At 43.7% G+C, this 18,012-nt stretch overlaps 1 protein-coding gene across 1 annotated transcript in view; it reads left to right on the forward strand.

Annotated features, from left to right (window-relative positions):
- Window positions 1–16,146, forward strand: part of C2H14orf132 (chromosome 2 C14orf132 homolog) — a 59,941-nt gene extending 43,795 nt beyond the window's left edge. Inside the window, exons 3-4 of the mRNA XM_063118489.1 lie at window positions 15,145–15,417; window positions 15,753–16,146. Coding sequence (XP_062974559.1) covers window positions 15,145–15,369 — 225 coding nt within the window. The 3' untranslated portion in view covers window positions 15,370–15,417; window positions 15,753–16,146. The remainder of the gene's footprint in view (window positions 1–15,144; window positions 15,418–15,752) is intronic.
- The last annotated feature ends 1,866 nt before the right edge of the window (window positions 16,147–18,012 follow it).

The following is an 18,012-nucleotide window of genomic DNA, read 5'->3' on the forward strand; positions in this document are numbered from 1 at the left end:
CTGCATGTGATATTCTTTTGCATTTACTCTTCTCTATAAACCATTCATAACTTAATACTTAAGTTAAGTGGGGATGTACCTCTGGGGAACCCTGGAAGACAACTTTGGGACCCCAAAAGAGCCAGGTTTGGTTTTGCACTCCTCCTGTACACACTTACCTGGGAGTAAATCCCATTTAACTCAGTGGGGACTGTTGTATAGGATTGTACTGTAAAAGGACTGTACAAAAGATGAATACCTTCATGGGCTTTCTATACAACTTAAGTATTCAAGAGCTCTTAAAAATTCTGAATTAGTCACAGGCATTTTGTTTTTCACTTTGTATCTTTCTGTTGGAAAAACAAACAGGTTTTGTTTTGTTTTCCCTTGGGAGCTCTACTGTTGTGGATGATTTATTATAATATTTCCATTGGGCTTACAGTTTGATGTGGGCACTGACCTGTCTCTAAATACATATATTTGAGGATGCATCCCCAGGTGGCTGCCTGACAGGTGGTGAGAGTGAAGTATTTTTCTGTCATTACCTGCAGCAATTACTCCACTCAGTTTAGTAAATCTATTTTGACCTGCAATGCTCTCTCTATAGAATGAGTTGGATGTCTCCTGAGCTTGCAGTAGAATAACAGAATCCTTTCTCTAAAGAACATAAGAAGAGACCTGCTGGATCAGACCAAGGTTCCATCTAGTCCAGCATTCTTTTCACACAGTGGACAATCAGCTGCCTGTAGGACATGAGTACAACACCACCTCCCACCCACGTTCCTCAGCAAATGGTGTACATAGTCATACTGTCTCTGATATTGGAGGTAGCATGTAGCCATCAGGTCTAGTAGCCATCAATAGCTTTATCTTCCATGGGTTTGTCCGATCTCATTTTGAAGCCATCCAAATTGGTGGCCATCACTACATCTTGTGGTAGTGAATTCCATAATTTATCTATGAACTGTATGAAGAAGTGCCTCCTTTTATCTGTCCTGAATCTTCCAACAATAATCTTCATGGAATGATCCTGAGTTCTAGTAATTATATGAGAGGGAGAAAAATATCTCCATACCCACTTTCTCTGCACAGTGTATAATTTTATACACGTATATCATGCCTCCCCTTATTTGCCTTTTTCTAAGCTAAACAATCCCAGCTATAGTAACTTTTCCCTGCAGGGGAATTGCTCCAGTCCCTTGGACATTGTAGTTGCTGTTTTCTGCAGTTTTTCCAACTCTATGTTATCTTGGCCAAGCATCTTAGGCCATTTCTACACCTGCCTTTTTTCCAGAGATCGTCCTGGGATCATCCCTGTGCATGTAAATGACACGCAGGTGATCCTGGGAAAAGGCAGGGACGATCCCTCCATTTTTCTGGGATAATTCTTAGGTGTAGAAAGGGCCTTAGTGAGAAAATACTGCATTTTCATTCATGTTTTAGAGGCTGGACCATGATTTGAACTTAACTGCACAATGCAGTGTTATTATTCCTGGTACATGCTGACTATAAGTATCAGATGAAAGATCCATCTAGTCTAATATTCCATTTCCCATAGTGGCCAGGCAGAGGCCTCAGCAGTGGGCAAAAGGCAGGATACAAATCAAGATGATGATGCTTCTGGGAGCATGTCTACACCAGACCTATATCCCGGGATCATCCTGGGATCATTCCTGTGCATCCAAATGCCACACAGGATATCCCGGGAGCAGGCAGGGACGATCCCTCCATTTTCCTGGGCTAACCCTTAGGTGTAGAAAGGGCCTGGGAGCAATCCAAGCAGAAGTAGGCTGGCCACTTATGTGTTGCCAAAAAAGAAGAAACACATCATGCCCCCCTAAAAAAAAATGGAGGGCAAAAGAGGACAGATTTGCATAAAATTTACATATGCTAATTTATGTGTATTTGGCCCCTGGGCCTGAGCTTCCACTCTCCTGATCTGTAGGATGACTGAGTTCCAATCTAGGGATGACCAAACTTTACCCACCATTACATTGCACACCAATCACCAGACTCGCACCGGCCTGGCGGCTGTGTTTGACATGTGTGGCCAGCTGCCAGATAGTCTGCGGGCATCTAATGTATATATCTAATTAGACCATTTACACTAGCAATGTGACACAATTTACAGCCACCATTTTGTGCAAAATCGTGATTAACATTAAACCCTCGCGATTTTCTGCAAAATGGTGGCTCACAGGGGAGCCAGATGCTCTGAACTTGCCTGACTAGGCACGCTTAGTCGGTCAAGCATGGGGGTCAAGCATGGGAGTCAAGCATGGAGGTCCAAGCATGGGGGCCCATGGGGGGCCCTTCTGGGGAGCCAGGTGGGTGGATGTCTGCCAGACTATACCACCACTGCCACCACCCCTGGTTTTCCACAACATCCCTATTCCAATCTGTGTATTTGCCCTTTGATTCACAGATTGGAGAGTCAGTGTGGTGTGGTAGTTAGAGTGTTGCTAGGATTCAGAAAATCTAGTCCCCAATCAGCCATGAAGCTCATTGGGAGACTTTGGGCCAGTCACTAACTGGTAGCCTAACCTACCTCAGAAGTTTGTTGTGAGGATAAGAGGCAAAGGGAAGGAAAAGGTGGAATATAAATGCAATTTAAAACAAAACAAAACAGGATGGTTCACTTTAAAATGCGGACCTAATGAAATACTTGAACATCCCACCTATTTATTTATGTCTGCATCACCCATCAGCTAAGCCCCCTGGGTAATTCATGAAAATTAAAACCATAAAATACTTGAACCACCATCAGAGTTTACTGGCATTGAAGCCCTCCTAAGACTTTCTGTCCTTAGCCACATTTTTCATTCTTCCAAAACCAATTGCTGTGAATGTTTTGAAGAAGTTGGCAAAATGGGACTGCCATGTTTGAGATTCCACGAAGCCACAAGGCAAAAGTTTGAGCGGTGGAGCCTTTTGAATCATCTCTAATTGGCAGCCTTTTCAGAATAAAAAAGTGGTTTCAGCTTGTACATCCAGGGGATGCATTATTCTTTCCTTTTTCTTCCCCCTCCCCCATTTTTTTTTGTGGGGGGGGGGGAAGTCTGACAAGGAAATGCTGCTTGAATAATATTCCCTCTGTGAAAATGTGCCAAGAATGAAGAACATAGGATCTGTATTCTAGGAATCTCTGGATATGACTGAGGCAGAAGCCACAGAATACATTGCCTATTGCAGTATCTGGTACCATCTGATGAAAGTAGGCCACGGTCTATGAAAGCTCATGCTGCACACAGCACATTTATGGGGCTCCTTATCGTAGCTGAATTCCAATGAGCTTTTAAAGCAGTTCCGTTTGTAGCATGGGGCCACTGTTGAATAGCAAAACGTGCAAATGCTGTGCTGTAGGGAAATAAGTAAACAGTAAAATAACTAAGAGCTCCACCCACATGCAAAGTTTGTTTGTTTGTTTGTGTACTGCATATTTATCCTGCTTTCCAGGCAATTATTGGCCTAATTTACACCAAGCAGGATATTGCACTATGAAAGCAGTATATAAAAGGCAGGAGCCACACTACTGCTTTATAACGGTATCTAAGTGCACTGACAACTATTGGGGCCCATTGACACATACCATATACCGCTTTCATAGTGCTTTCATAGTGCTATATCCTGCTTGGTGTAGATTAGGCCATTGTCTCCCATAAAAAAGAGAGGCGGGTCTTGCCATCAGGCTTACAAATTAAAATGACAAGACACAGACTGGGTACACAACACACTAACCCACTCTCAGTGGTTGAGTGTGGGTTGTTGTTGAACTGTGGGTTAGCATGTTGTTTGAACCCAGGACATTTTCCACAGTGTGCCTCATTAACCATCCAGTTATTTTTCTCAAACAAACCACTTCAGAACCCATGGTTTTTTGTTGGGTTGTTCAGGATGTTTAACAAGCCACACTTCATGGTTAACAAGCCACCCTGTGGAAAACGTCCTAGGTTCAGACAGCATGCTAACCCACTGTTCAACAACAACCCACACTCAACCACTGAGTGTGGGTTAACGTGTTGTGTGAACACACCGACCCAAGGGGTGGAGAGAAAGGAAAGAAGAAGGGTATCCATGTTTCAAGGCCAGAGAACAAGATGGAGAGCTATAAGTATTGTGTCCAGTTCTGGGCTCCACAATTCAAGAAGGACACAGACAAGCTGGAGCGTGTTCAGAGGAAGGCAACCAGGATGATCAGGGATCTGGAAACAAAGCCCTATGAAGAGAGACTGAAAGAACTGGGCCTGTTTAGCCTGGAGAAGAGAAGATTGAGGGGAGACATGATACCACTCTTCAAATACTTAAAAGGTAGGGTGACCATATGAAAAGGAGGACAGGGCTCCTGTATCTTTAACAGTTGCATAGAAAAGGGAATTTCAGCAGGTGTCATTTGTATATATGGAGAACACAACAGTTAAAAGTGCAGGAGCTATACTAGAGTGACCAGATTTAAAAGAGGGCAGGGCACCTGCAGCTTTAACTGTGGTGATGAAGAGGGAATTTCACCAGGTTCTCCATATATACAAATGACACCTGCTGAAATTCCCTTTTCTATGCAACTGTTAAAAATACAGGGGCCCTGTCCTCCTTTTCATATGGTCACCCTACTTAAAAGGTTGTCACACAGAGGAGGGCCAGGATCTCTTCTCGATTATCCCAGAGTGCAGGAAACGGAATAACGGGCTCAAGTTACTGGAAGCCAGATTCCAGCTGGACATCAGGAAAAACTTCCTGACTGTTAGAGCAGTACGACAATGGAACCAGTTACCTAGGGAGGTTGTGGGTTCTCCCACACTAGAGGCATTCAAGAGGCAGCTGGACAACCATCTGTCAAGAATGCTTTAAGGTGGATTCCTGCATTGAGCAGGGGGTTGGGCTCAATGGCCTTATAGGCCCCTTCCAACTCTACTATTCTATGATTCTATGATTCTAAGTGGGCATTGAGATGCACTTTGGGCCGGGCTGATCTTCGCTGGTGTCTTGCTTGAATCGCAATTGGTGACTCTTGTTCCTTTGGCTGATGGATGGAGCTAGGTTGTTCTTTCCCTTATGTCTGTAGTTCCAGGTCAGTTGGAGACAAGCATTCTTTGTGGCAGGGAGAGGGAAGCGAGCTCCTTGCACTGCTGCTTCTCTGGATGATGGATGCTCTCCCCGTTGACTCAGTGTCGTTCGTAGGAAACAGAAGCTGTCACCTCCTAGTGGCCCTAGCTCCCTTGGCTGACGGCAGAAGTTAACAAACAAAAAGTTTGCATTTCTGCATGGATATTATTTGCAACACCTGAATTTGTTTTGTGAGTAGACATGTTTTTTGCTTTAGTCTCTACCTATAAAGCAGAAAGTTTGTGTGTGTCACGTATGTCTCGAAATGTTTACCCCTTCCACATATGGTACTGCCTTAATGCTGTTCACCCAGACAGGTCTTCGTGTACATGGGTCAGAAAAAATCTAAAAACATTAATTTTTAAAGAATTTAATAAAAAACCTAGGTTTACACCTACAACTCCAGCATGCCTTGGGTGGGAGGCCAGACTTACTGGCCTTTGGCCGCCATTGTGATTCCTAAAGTCAGTCAACCCAATTCCACATAAAAGGAAACATCCCACATAAATGGGCTGCATCCATTTGTGGTGCCTCTTCCCATCTGCCATGTGTGGTTTTAAAATCATAACTAGATACAACAGTGTGCCTTTGAGAGGCCAAACTCTGGACATGCTCAGAGGTACCCCATCCTGATATTGCTCTTTTCTCATAAATTAGCATTTCCCAAAAAGCTCATGGCATGCAATTATTGTTCAAGCATGCCAACAACATTCAGGTCTTTTATAAAATTATTAGTTATTATTATTATTTCTTACCCACCTCTTCCTCTGGCTCGAGGTGGGGAACAACATTGAATACAAAAATATAAAATACATAAAACTGATTTAAAAAATAAAATCAATACATATTAAAATCCTAAAATCTTTTAAGACTTTTTAAAATTCATCTGGGTAGGCCTTCCAGAAGAGAGAATAACATCTCATTTGAACAATATTCTATGGAGTTACAAGTTTGCACTTTGTCAGCCTTCCCCAACCTAGTGCCGTCCGGATGCATTGGACTACAACTCCCATCAACCCCAGCCAGTTTAGGCTGCTGGTAGATGTAGTACAACACATATGGAGGGTACTAGGTTTAAGAAGGCTGTAATGGACACACATACATACACATACACACTGGTGATTTCTGAATCTGAACATTGCCTGTATAGTGACAAGTGCTGCATTAAAAGGAATTGATTTGGCAGACTTGGAACTCCCTCCGGAAGCCACTAGTTCATATTCCCTTAGTATGAATAGGCTGACAGACTATAAAGCTGTTTTTCTTTTACACTCTTTGTAAAAACTTCTGATATTCTGCAAGAAGACCATATTTTCATTCTTCCCAAAGTATCATTATATCTGGTCAGTTTAATCCCACCTTGGACAAACTGATCCATGTTTCTTTGAATGGAGAGAGAGAGAGTTCTACATCGGAATGCCAGCCCACTACATTGTTTGCCTCCTGCATTTTTACTGTGCTTGTTTGTTTTTCCTTTTATTCCTTCTTTTTATTTATGGATGGATCCGCTGTCGAAAACATGTGAAATCTGTCTGTGCAAAGCTTTATCCTGGGCAAAGATCAGTTGGAAATTGAAAGGATTAATCCCTTGCAGCCTGCATGAGAGTTGCTTAATCTTCCCCAAAAGTTAACAAATATTTTCACAATGGAGCAAAACAATCCTGAAATGTAGAAAATGGAGATGGATAGAAATGCAGGAAAGCTGCCTTGTATTACATGCCAGGTCAGATTATTGTCCATCTCTAGCCAGGACTTGTTTGCTCTGACTGGCAGTGGCTGTCCAGGATCTCAGATAAAGGTCTTTTACATGGCTTGCAACCTGCTTCCATTTTTTAAACTGGAGATATAAGGGATGTTCAGGGTTCTGGAAACAAAGCCCTGTAGGGAGAGAATGAAAGAACTGGACATGTTTAGCCTGGAGAAGAGAAAATAGAGGAGAGACATGATAGCATCTTCAAATACTCTCTTCTCGATGCTAGAGTGGAGGACACGAAACAACGGGCTCAATTTACAGGAAGCCAGTTTCCAGCTAGACATCAGGAAAAACCTCCTGACTGTTAGAGCAGTACAACAATGGAAGCCATGACCTAGGGAGGTTGTGAGCTCTCCCACACTAGAGGCCTTCAAAAGGCAGTTGGTCAACCACCTGTCAGGCATGCTTTAACATGGATTCCTGCATTGAGCAGGGAGTTGGACTCGATGGCCTTATAGGTCCCTTCCAGCTCTACTGTTCTATGATTCAGCAAAACCCAAGTACTTGGAGGTTCTCCAAATTCCATCATGAATCTCACTCTGACCACCTGAGAAAATGTTTGCATTTTCTCCCCGTGAGAGAGCGGTGGGGCTTGCCGCCTCTTACTGAGCACCCAGCGAGACATTCACAGTATTGCTGCTTTCCCATGCTGTCGAGAATGGCAAAGAGGGGGCAGCCACGGACAGTGATGGCTCAAACCATGACATCACCAGCCGTCACTTGCTCATGTTTTTTTTCATCAACCAGGATGAACATCACCTGAAGTGGGGTGGCAGTGAAGGGGAGTGGTGGGGCATGTCTTGACAAGGGGTTTGCCCCAGGATGGATCTGCAGCGGCGGCAGGTCATCTATATCACACAGCTGCCGTCGCGAAGCCATCCAGAGGCAAACCCCTCAAGTTCTACTTCAAAAAACTCAGCTACTTACCACGAATTTTTCCTCTCAGCAAAGAGCAGAGGCGCATTTGCTGTCTGTCGCCTTGCTCCAGTGTTGTGTCGAAGGTGTGTCCCAGCCAATAGTGACCCCTGATTGGTGGCCATGGCCGAACAGGGGGAGGGGGAAGGAGGGTGTGGACCAGTGAGCCAAATGGGAGCTGGACTGCCTCCGTGCCTCCATGGACCTTGCAGAGCTTCCCAAGACAAAGTAACAAATAAAATTTAAAGGGAACTGAGGAGGAAGGAAGTTGGGAACCACAAGGGAGATGTATACTTACCTGGGAGACAAGAGCAACACCTGAATGGGGTGAAGAAGTAATTCACAGTTCATTTAGGAGGACGCTTACTGGAGAACCTGGGACCAATCTACATCAGGCTTTTAGTCAGATGATGCACGGTCCTCTCCGTAGCAGGTGCGCTTATCACGCTTTAAAAACTGCATTATTGCACATTCATTTTGTGGCGGCTTTTCCTGTTACAGTGGCTTGAGCACTGTTTGAGAGTCCGCATGACCTTAACTTCCTTAACTGTTTGATTATTGTTTATGGAGAGCTAATTCTTGTTCTTTTAATTGTTTATGGAGAACAAATCACTTTTGTGTTATAGTTTAAGAGGACTATCAGTGAATATCTCTAGTACAGTCCTCTTCAGTAAAATCTAGCTAAACACACTTTGTACTGTGGTAAATCAGATGGAAACAATGGATTAAGGGGTTTTCGATGTTCCCTTTCCTCAAGTGCCACTAACATCCCATTGATTAAGGTGTGTTTGTGTGCAGTTTCCAAAGTACTCCTCAAATGTACACATTTTTCCATGGTTTTTCCCCCCAAAAAGTATACATTTTTCTAACTCATTTTGTTGTTGTTATTCCACGGATCCCATCACAAACTCAGAAATGTATGGAATTTAACTGGACATTGCAGTCAATATTGGGAGGTGCAAATTGGATTAATTCTGGTATAAAAAAACAGTACATCCCGAGATTGAACCTGGGATCCTCAACATGCAAAGCATGTATTCTGCCACTGAGCTTTGTTCCTTCCCTTATGTAGTCAGGATTTGGTTAATCTCCTGCTAATTGATGTTAATGAGAGATGTTGTTGACTTATTTTAGAACTGGGAACCTAAAGATTCTTTGTGAACCACTTCATTCAGATTTCAGCCTTCTCCAATGTGGTGCCCAATGGATGTATTGGACTACAACTCCCATCATCCATAGCTAGCATGGCCAATGGCTGACTGGGATGAATGGGATCTACAGTCCAACAGCCAGAAGGTTGGGGAAGGTTGTGCCACACAGAACATCAATTTGCAGAGGTATAGGGTAAAATCCAACATAAGCCCTACTTAGACCCGTTGAAATGAATGGGACCTTGTTAGAATGAACAACTTCTATTCATTTCATTTGGCCTACTCTAAATAAACTTACATTGGATTCTACCCATAGTTTCATTTGTTCCCAAAATCTGGAGATCTTCTCAGTGTATCGAAAATATAGTTTAAAATCCCCCCCACAAAAAAAGCTCTGAAGTGTGTGTTTTGTTTAGTTTTAAGTCTTGTAAAGGGCTTGACACTGATCTCTTAAGATTTCTTACCAACCCTGGGGAAAGTAAGACTTGCAGACTACAATTTAAATGGAAAGATGATGTCTTGTAGGACTTTGCTGCAAATAGCACATTGCCCAATTATAAGAATAATCTTCTCCCAAGGTTTCCTAGTAGAGACACTTCAGAAACCCAATAGGCCCCATGGCTGTTTGGTTATCTGGACTTAGAGCTATTGGTGGTGTTTTCTCCAGCAATAAAGGCTCCCATCCACTAGACTTTAGAAATTTCTGTAACATTGATTCACATGGACAAAAAAGAAGAGTATTTTTCCCAATTTACAATGCTTAAGGATCTTCTCTAAGAGGAAGTGAATTTGGGATTTTCTAAGTTGCTCAATTGAAAGTTTCTGTTCCAGTCTTCCACCGCTCTCAGTTCTCTATGGCCATAGCTAGACCATATAGGCCTATATCCCGGGATCATCCCTCTGCATCCAAATGACACACAGGGGATCCCGGGAGCAGGCAGGGACGACCCTTCCATTTGCCTGGGATAATCCTTAGGTCTAGCTAAGGCCTAAGACACAGAATACCACAGAAGAGTCCACAATATTCTAGTTCTGTAATATTTGTATCCTGCCAGCTCAGGGTCACATTTTCCATGTTCAGAGATGAGTGCTGTACTTAGGGTACCAAAACAGTACCATCCATGCATAAGGACTAGAAAAATATATACCAGAAATACAAAAACTCTTTGGGGGAAGAAACCTCTAAGGGATTCTAAAAACAGTCAAATGAGGACCGAACACATACACTCAATGGCCACAAAAGCAGATTAACTATTGGGGTGAAGGTGGGGAATTAGGTGGGAAGGAGGATGAAATGGAGTGCTCTAGACAGGAGCATTAGCAATGGGGACAAAAATGCTAGCATATTTTAGCGTAAAGCTCTTACTGTCCATAACTAGCCATAGAAGAGACATTTCAACATTTTACAATCGGGAAAACCCCACAAAAGCCAGGGAATGACCAAACGACCAGCAGCATGTCCACCTGGGTAAACCCCGGAGGGTAAGATTGGAATTCCAAGCAGGCTGGATTTGGCTTGTAGGCCTCAGGTTGCCTATGGCAACCCAGTGAGCCTCAAGGCTGAGCAGGGGAAAGTGGTGTGGTCATATTGGGAATTCCGGACGGTCAGACTGGGACCCCAGGTCATCTGGATTTGCTGCTCGCACTCCCTGGGGCTGAGCTTTCCTACCCCTGCCTTAAATGAATTAGATGGGCTGTGCGGTGTGTGTGGGACAGTGGTATCAGAAGTTATCTCTTTGGAACTTCAAGCCCACCCATTCACTTTCAAGGCAGAAATTGTGCCTGACTCCAAGTGAGCTCTGAAGCAGAGTTTAAATTCCTCAGAAGGACAAGATGAATTGGAAGACTCTTTTAAAATTCCTTCTAAAATACTGGTTTCATGCCTAGAAGCAAGAAGACACTTTAATACTCTGAACCAGGCATTCGCTTGAATAATTTCCATCTGGTTGGGTCCTTTTTTCCTCCTCCATTTTGACACTAAGTATATTGAGTCAGAGGCCTAAAATTCTGAAACCAATGTTTGTCTTACACGAAGCCTGTTTACTCAGTGGACATTCTGAAATAATGACCCTTGAACTCACCTCAGCCTCTTATTTATTTACACACTAAAGGAAGGGCAGTGTCAATAGCCAGGAGCTAAGAAAGAAACATTGGGCCTTCCAAAAACCCAAATGACTGCCAGCCCACTCTTCTCCTTCCTGCTTCTAACTTCTGGGCCATAGCTAGATGGGGCGAAATCCCGGGGCGATCCCCGGGATAGTCCCTGTGCGTTCACATGATGCACAGGGGATCCTGGGATCAGGGAGTGATGATCCCTCCCTTGCCCCGGGATCTCGCCCTACCCTTTGAGCCCAGTTTTTCCGCGGTCCCAGGCTGAACCCAAGACCGTAGAATGTGTGGCCAGGCATGACAGTTCGTCCCAGTTCTTTGCAGTTACTCGTGAGGAGCCAGGACCAGCACAAGGGGCGCAGAGCTCCTCAGGAGCACTGCACCCATCGGGGGTGGGGCGGAGCAGGGATTTTTTTTTAAAAAAAAATAAACCCTTACCTTTTGCGCATGAGCGCATCTTCCCCTTTAAGAAAAAAAATGATGGGCGCAATGCCTCTCCCTCAGGTCGTCGCATGCCGCATGTAAACAGAGGGGGGATCTCGCAATAAAAATATCACGAGATCTTCACCCCTCCGTCACTCAATAACAGGTAGGTCTAGCAAAGGCCCTTCATTCTGCCCCCACATTTCAGACCACAAGCAGTTATTCCTTCGGAGTGTCTGTATTTTCTCATCAACTTGCTGGTTCTGTGCCTTTGAATAGCTATTATCGTAAACAGTTAAACGAGTGTCCTCCCTGGTATCAAATTATCCACACAACTCTGTTCCTCAACTATGCTTTAATTAGATATGACTTATAGCTTCCATTTCCCAAAGAGAAGCGAAACAATAGTTTCAAATAAAGTTATTGTTTCTATTTCTAATGTTCAAGTGTGAGCGCCGATGCTTAGGTAACCAAAAGGAGAAGGCCTCAGAAGATTAAGCAACATCCTAAGGTTTGTAGAAATGCAAAACAAGAATATTTGCAGGGGGGACAACAAAACAAGACAATTAGACTGAGCAGGCTCACTAGACTCTGAATGCTGGATGACTGTTGGGGATGGGGGAATGGAAAACTGGAAAGAAGGGAAATCAAATGGAGTATTCGGAATGTATGCACATTGTGCCACAACATTTTGTTGCAGATCCAATCTTCCTACTAATATTAAACTCATTCTCTCTTCGGGTCCTTACATTATGTAGCCACAATGGCAACGTCTACCCACAGGAGGAAGGTATCAGCAGGCTCAGGCAAACCCCAAGGTACAAAAAATATGTAGGGGGGGGGAATTCTCAGAGGACCCCAAAACAGCCCAGTGTAGACTGTACATGCTTAATGACTGTGGAATACTGATTGACTGTTGGAAAAATGGGAAACTGGCAAGGGGTGGGAAAAAGGAATGGAATATCTTGATAGAGTGCATGACTGGCTGGCTAGACATCTGAACAGGAGCATTCCACACTAGAGTATTACATCCAGTTCTGGGCACCACATTTCAAGAAGGATGCAGACAAGCTGGAGCGTGTTCAGAGGAGGGCAACCAGGATGATCAGAGGTCTGGAAACAAAGCCCTATGAAGAGAGACTGAGAGAACTGGGCATGTTTAGCCTGGAGAAGAGAAAATTGAGGGGAGACATGATAGCACTCTAAAAATACTTAAAAGGTTGTCACACGGAGGAGGGCCAGGATCTCTTCTTGATCCTCCCAGAGTGCAGGACATGGAATAACGGGCTCAAGTTACAGGAAGCCAGATTCCGGCTGGACATCAGGAAAAACTTCCTGACTGTTAGAGCAGTGTGACAATGGAATCAGTTACCTAGGGAGGTTGTGGGCTCTCCCACACTAGAGGCATTCAAGAGGCAGCTGGACAACCATCTGTCAAGTATGCTGTAGGGTGGATTCCTGCATTGAGCAGGGGGTTGGACTCGATGGCCTTTTAGGCCCCTTCCAACTCTACTATTCTATGATTCTATGATCTACACCAAGCAGGATATTCCACTATGAAAGTGGTATGAAAGCGGTTTATAAAAGGCAGGAGCCACACTACTGCTTTATGGTGGTACTGAAGCGCACTGACAACTGTTGGGGCCCATTGACACATACCATATACCTCTTTCATAGAGTTATATCCTGCTTGGTGCAGATGTGTCATGGGCCCCAACAGTTGTCAGTGCCACTATAAAGCAGTAGTGTGGCTCCTTCCTTTTACATACCACTTTCATAGTGCAATATCCTGCTGGTGTAGATGAGCCCTAAGTGGAGGCTGTTGGCTCCAATGTCAGTGAGGCAGTAAATCTGTTTAAGGTTTTAGTCAGAGCCAGTCAGAACTCAAAAGGAGCTATCCAAGGTGCAAAGCACAAGCCTTCTACTGTCCACACTGCAACATTTTGTTGCAGCTCCCACTTTCTCAAACACAATCAAGTTCAGTTTGCATTTTGCAGGTATATTAGTTTGCATTTTGCAGGTATATTACATACCTTCCTGGCTGATACTGGAAATCCATCTCGCCTGTCAGTCAAACCAGGGTTTGTTTGTGTGTTATTTATAAATAAATAAAATAAGCACTTCTTCATTCCTGGTGCTCAGATGTTGCTGGCTGTTCTTAGATAGGTTTCATGCCCTGAAGGTCAAGAGATCCTTTTTTCAGACTCTGTATAGTAATTGGAATGTTTTGTTCTACTTGTATTTTAAATTTCAGCTTTTTATCTTTTTATGGAAGTACCTTAACCATTTTGATTCCCTCCCCCGCTTACTTGGATTAGTCAATGAATCAAGACTAGCGCCCTTTCTATACCTAAGGATTATCCCAGGAAAATGGAGGGGTCATCCCTGCCTGCTCCTGGGATCCCCTGTATGTCATTTGGATGCACAGGGATGATTCCAGGACGATCCCGGGGGGGGGGGAAATGCAGATGTAGAAACAGCCTTTGTGACAATGTCTGCAATTGCTGAATTAATATAGTTATTATAGTTACAAGGACCATGAATATGTAGATGGCCAAAAGTAACAATTGCTCCAAACTATGGTCTGGGAAATTGTGAATACGCTCCCTTCTCCTTTCCGTTTCATAATCATAGTTTGCCATGGTACCTTGTTTAAGCAAATTATTGGTAGTGTTACCCAAGAATGCGCTACAAATTAAGGTTTACAAACCCACTTAAAATCATGGTTTCACATCCTGGTTTAGAGGCAATTTCTGGTTTACACTAGCCAGAGTTTGCCTGATTCAGGTGTCCTAGCAGACTGTGGCCTGCAAGGAAGTGTGCATCCGTGAAAAAGAAGGGAGGGGAGAGCACATAAGGTAAGAACCACCTGATGATGTCAGGAAGGGGATGTAGCCATCTGGGGAACACTGGCTGAATTGGGGTCCCAGGAATTGCAGGCTTTGGCCCTTGGGCCCAAGGTTCAACACCTCAGTTGTAAGCCCATGACACACCATTCTATGTTTTGGAGAATCAGCAATGTGATGCCTAAATACAGCCAGTCTGATAAATGTGACAAAAATAGTGCAGAACCACTATAACTATTCATAACTATTATTCATAGTTATGAATAATTAAAGTGATTCATTGGAATGTGGCTCTGTGGGACTACCACATGTGGAAGGGCCTTTTTGGTGGTGGAACCCCAGCTGTAGAAACCTTTTCCAGTAGAGATTCATCTGTCCCATACACTTATGTCATTTAGGGACCAGTTAATTATTAGTGGAGGCCTGCGGGTATAGGCAAGTGTGACAAAGTGTGGGATATAAATAAATGGTTAGGGCATGTTTACACAGGTGTCATATTTGTCAGGCTTCTGAAAAGCTGATTTGGGTCCTATAAGCCACCCGTGGGAGCTCTTCCCAATATTACATTGGTCTTGCTGGAAAACCAGAAGTCAGTATAGGTGGCACAATTCCTGAAGAGGCAGATTCTGCTAAACTCTGTGCAATGTGCTTCCCAACTGTTCAAGCTGTATTTCAGTGCTAAAAAACTGAAACAGGAGCACATGAACGTTTCATATCCTCTGAAAAAGAAATGCCAATATAAAGTGGGAGCAAAACCCATTCTGTGGAGCTTGGCTAGTTTGTTGCATATGATGCGTGTCTATGTCTATCTCTCTATGGACCTCTACCTCCTGGACTTTACCTAATGTTCTAAATTCTTCTTCCACAGCTTCCAGTTATGGGAGGAGCCTTTATGGACTCACCCAATGAGGACTTTAGCACAGAATGCTCCTTGTTTAATTCGTCCGCCAATGTCCACGCAGCCACTTCGATGCCGAGCCAACCAGAAGAGGCATCCCGTTCGTCAAATGACACCATTTTGTTATGGATTGCAATTATAGCCACCATTGGGAACATTGTAGTTGTCGGCGTTGTGTATGCCTTCACATTCTGAGAAGACAGGTGGACGTCCTGGGCTTCACCATCACTCATGAACATGGATGTGTGTGTGTATGTAGATATAGAGATATATATGCGCACATACCTATATAAAAATGTATATCTTTATAAATATATGTAGGTAGATGCTGTTTGTTAACCTAACACCGAGTTTTAGAAAAGGTGGGCAAAAAAACCAAAACCCTAACCTTTGGTGTTCTTTGTTAATAATGTGGGGATGAAACATCTAAGTTTCAGCATAACCAACTAAATGTGGATTTAATGCAAATGGCCAGTGTGAGTTGCAATGCACACAAAGGGAAAGCATTTCTTTTTCAGCAAGGGCTCTGTCATTTGCTGACTGGTGAATCTGTTGCTTATCTTTCGTTTCTTTTGCAGTGAGGTTTTAGTATCTAATCTTCCCCCTGGACTGGAATTTTCAAAATGGATTTGTATATAAATGCCTCCTTCCACCTTACAAGGAGGCCATCTTATTCTCTTGCTCTCCAGAGGCAAGTAAGCATCCAGCTCTGGTCTAAATTTATTTAAAAATGGGAAGTGCAACTTTGTTTTAGTTGTTTTCAAAGCCCTACAAGTCAAGTGCATGTTATTCACAGAAATGTCATAATCGACTTCATTGATAGCGGAGGAAACTGATTTAATTTTTCAGTGCCTCATCAGTGGGAGAAAGAAAGCTGTGCTATCTAGAAATGGGAATTTGAAAAGACCCTAGTTATGCAAGGGTGGAAGTATAAGACCTTAAAATGGAACAGAAATTTGCAATCATATTGTTGATTGGGCCGTGATTTAAGAAGTCATGGATTCTGGTGTTTTTTCCTATTCCCTACTGTATGAAACCAAAGTTTTGGATGACATAGAACAGAATGAGACATTTTTCTGTGTGTGTCAGCGAACTATGAAATCATTTGTATCAGTGCTGGCTCCAGGTTTCTGAAGGCCCTTTGGCAAGACAGCCTCAATGGGCCCTCAGTAAGACTACCTTCTCACCGCCATTGTCACCAGCTGCTATTGCTCCTCATCTCCTATCTCATCATTGCTACCACTTACTTGCTTAACAAGCAAAGAGCCAGTGAGCAAGGAGGCAGTGGCATCTGTTGTTCCTCCTTCTCACCACCACCATTGTCCAGATCAGACTTTGGCCATAGCTAGACTTAAGGTTTATCCCTGGATCATCCAGGGGTCAAACCTGTTCATCTAGGTGACACACAGGGGATCCAGTGTTCAGGCAGGGGCGAACCCTGGATGATCCCAGGATAAACCTTAGGTCTAGCTGTGGCCCAAGAAGCAGGTGAACAAGAGGTTAAATTGGTGAAGAGGAGGAGCAACTCCAGGAAGCTAGTCAGTTATCCCCCCTGGTGGGGTATCCCCCTTGGCAGGTGCCCAACCATGCGTTCCCTTGACACCAGCTTTGTTTCCAAACTTTTGCCAACTTCATAGAGATAAATGTATGAGAAATGATCTCACGTCAAAAGGGAAGATACATTTTTACTCTATTATCCCTCTGAGCAATTGTTTTTAAGAGTGTGTGTCTACTGCTACTATCTTGGCCTCCATCATACCATACAAGGATTTTCTTTTGGATCAAGGATGCTTTCCCCTGGGTCCCCTCTCTTCATTCTGCCCCCCATTTCAGACCACAAGCAGTTATTCCTTCGGAGTGTCTGTATTTTCTCATCAACTTGCTAGTTCTGTGCCTTTGAATAGCTATTATCGTAAACAGTTAAACGAGTGTCCTCCCTGCTTTATAACATTAGGACCATTGAGTTGGAAGAGTCCTGAAAGGTCATCTAGTCCAAACCCCTGCTGATGCAGGAGGAAATCTACTGCTACAATATGCCTTATATAGAATCATAGGCCTAATCTACACCAAGCAGGATATTGCACTATGAAAGTGGTATGAAAATGGTATATAAAAGGCAGGAGCCACACTACTGCTTTATAACTCCTCTGCTGAGGGAACTGCACTGGCTGCCTATTTGCTACCGGGCCAGGTTTAAGGTTCTTGTGCTTGTGTACAAAGCGCTAAGCAACTTGGGACCAGGATACCTGAGAGAGCGCCTTCTCCCTTACCAACCTGCCCAGTCACTGAGGTCATCCGAGGGCCTGCTCCTGGTGGTTCCACATAGATCCATCCTCTGATTGGAATCCACCAGGGGAGGAGCCTTCAGCGTGGTGGCGCCCCTCCTGTGGAATTCCCTGCCTCTGGAGGTCAGGCAGGCGCCAACCTTGTACTCCTTTCGGCGCCTCCTGACAACACCTTTATTCCAAGAAGCTTTTCTTTAACATGCAGCCTTGAATCTCTGTTTTTGCTTCTTTTAAATTTTGTTTTTATTTTCATTTTATCTTGTACACTGCTCCGAAATTTTTCAATGGGGAGCGGTATATAAATATTCTAAATAAATAAATAAATAAATAGCGGTATTGAAGTGCACTGACAACTGTTGGGGCCCGTTGACACATACCATATACCACTTTCACACCTCTTTCATAGTGCAATATCCTGCTTGGTGTAGATTAGGGCATAGAGTTGGAAGGGACCAATAATTAGTACAAGGTACAAAAGAATAATCATAGTAAATGCTCTAAAAATACCCTTTGTACTTTTGCCATTTACTCTTCCAATATATCCAAATGTGGG

Source organism: Elgaria multicarinata, chromosome 2 (assembly GCF_023053635.1).
Source record: "Elgaria multicarinata webbii isolate HBS135686 ecotype San Diego chromosome 2, rElgMul1.1.pri, whole genome shotgun sequence".
Lineage (NCBI taxonomy): Eukaryota > Metazoa > Chordata > Lepidosauria > Squamata > Anguidae > Elgaria > Elgaria multicarinata.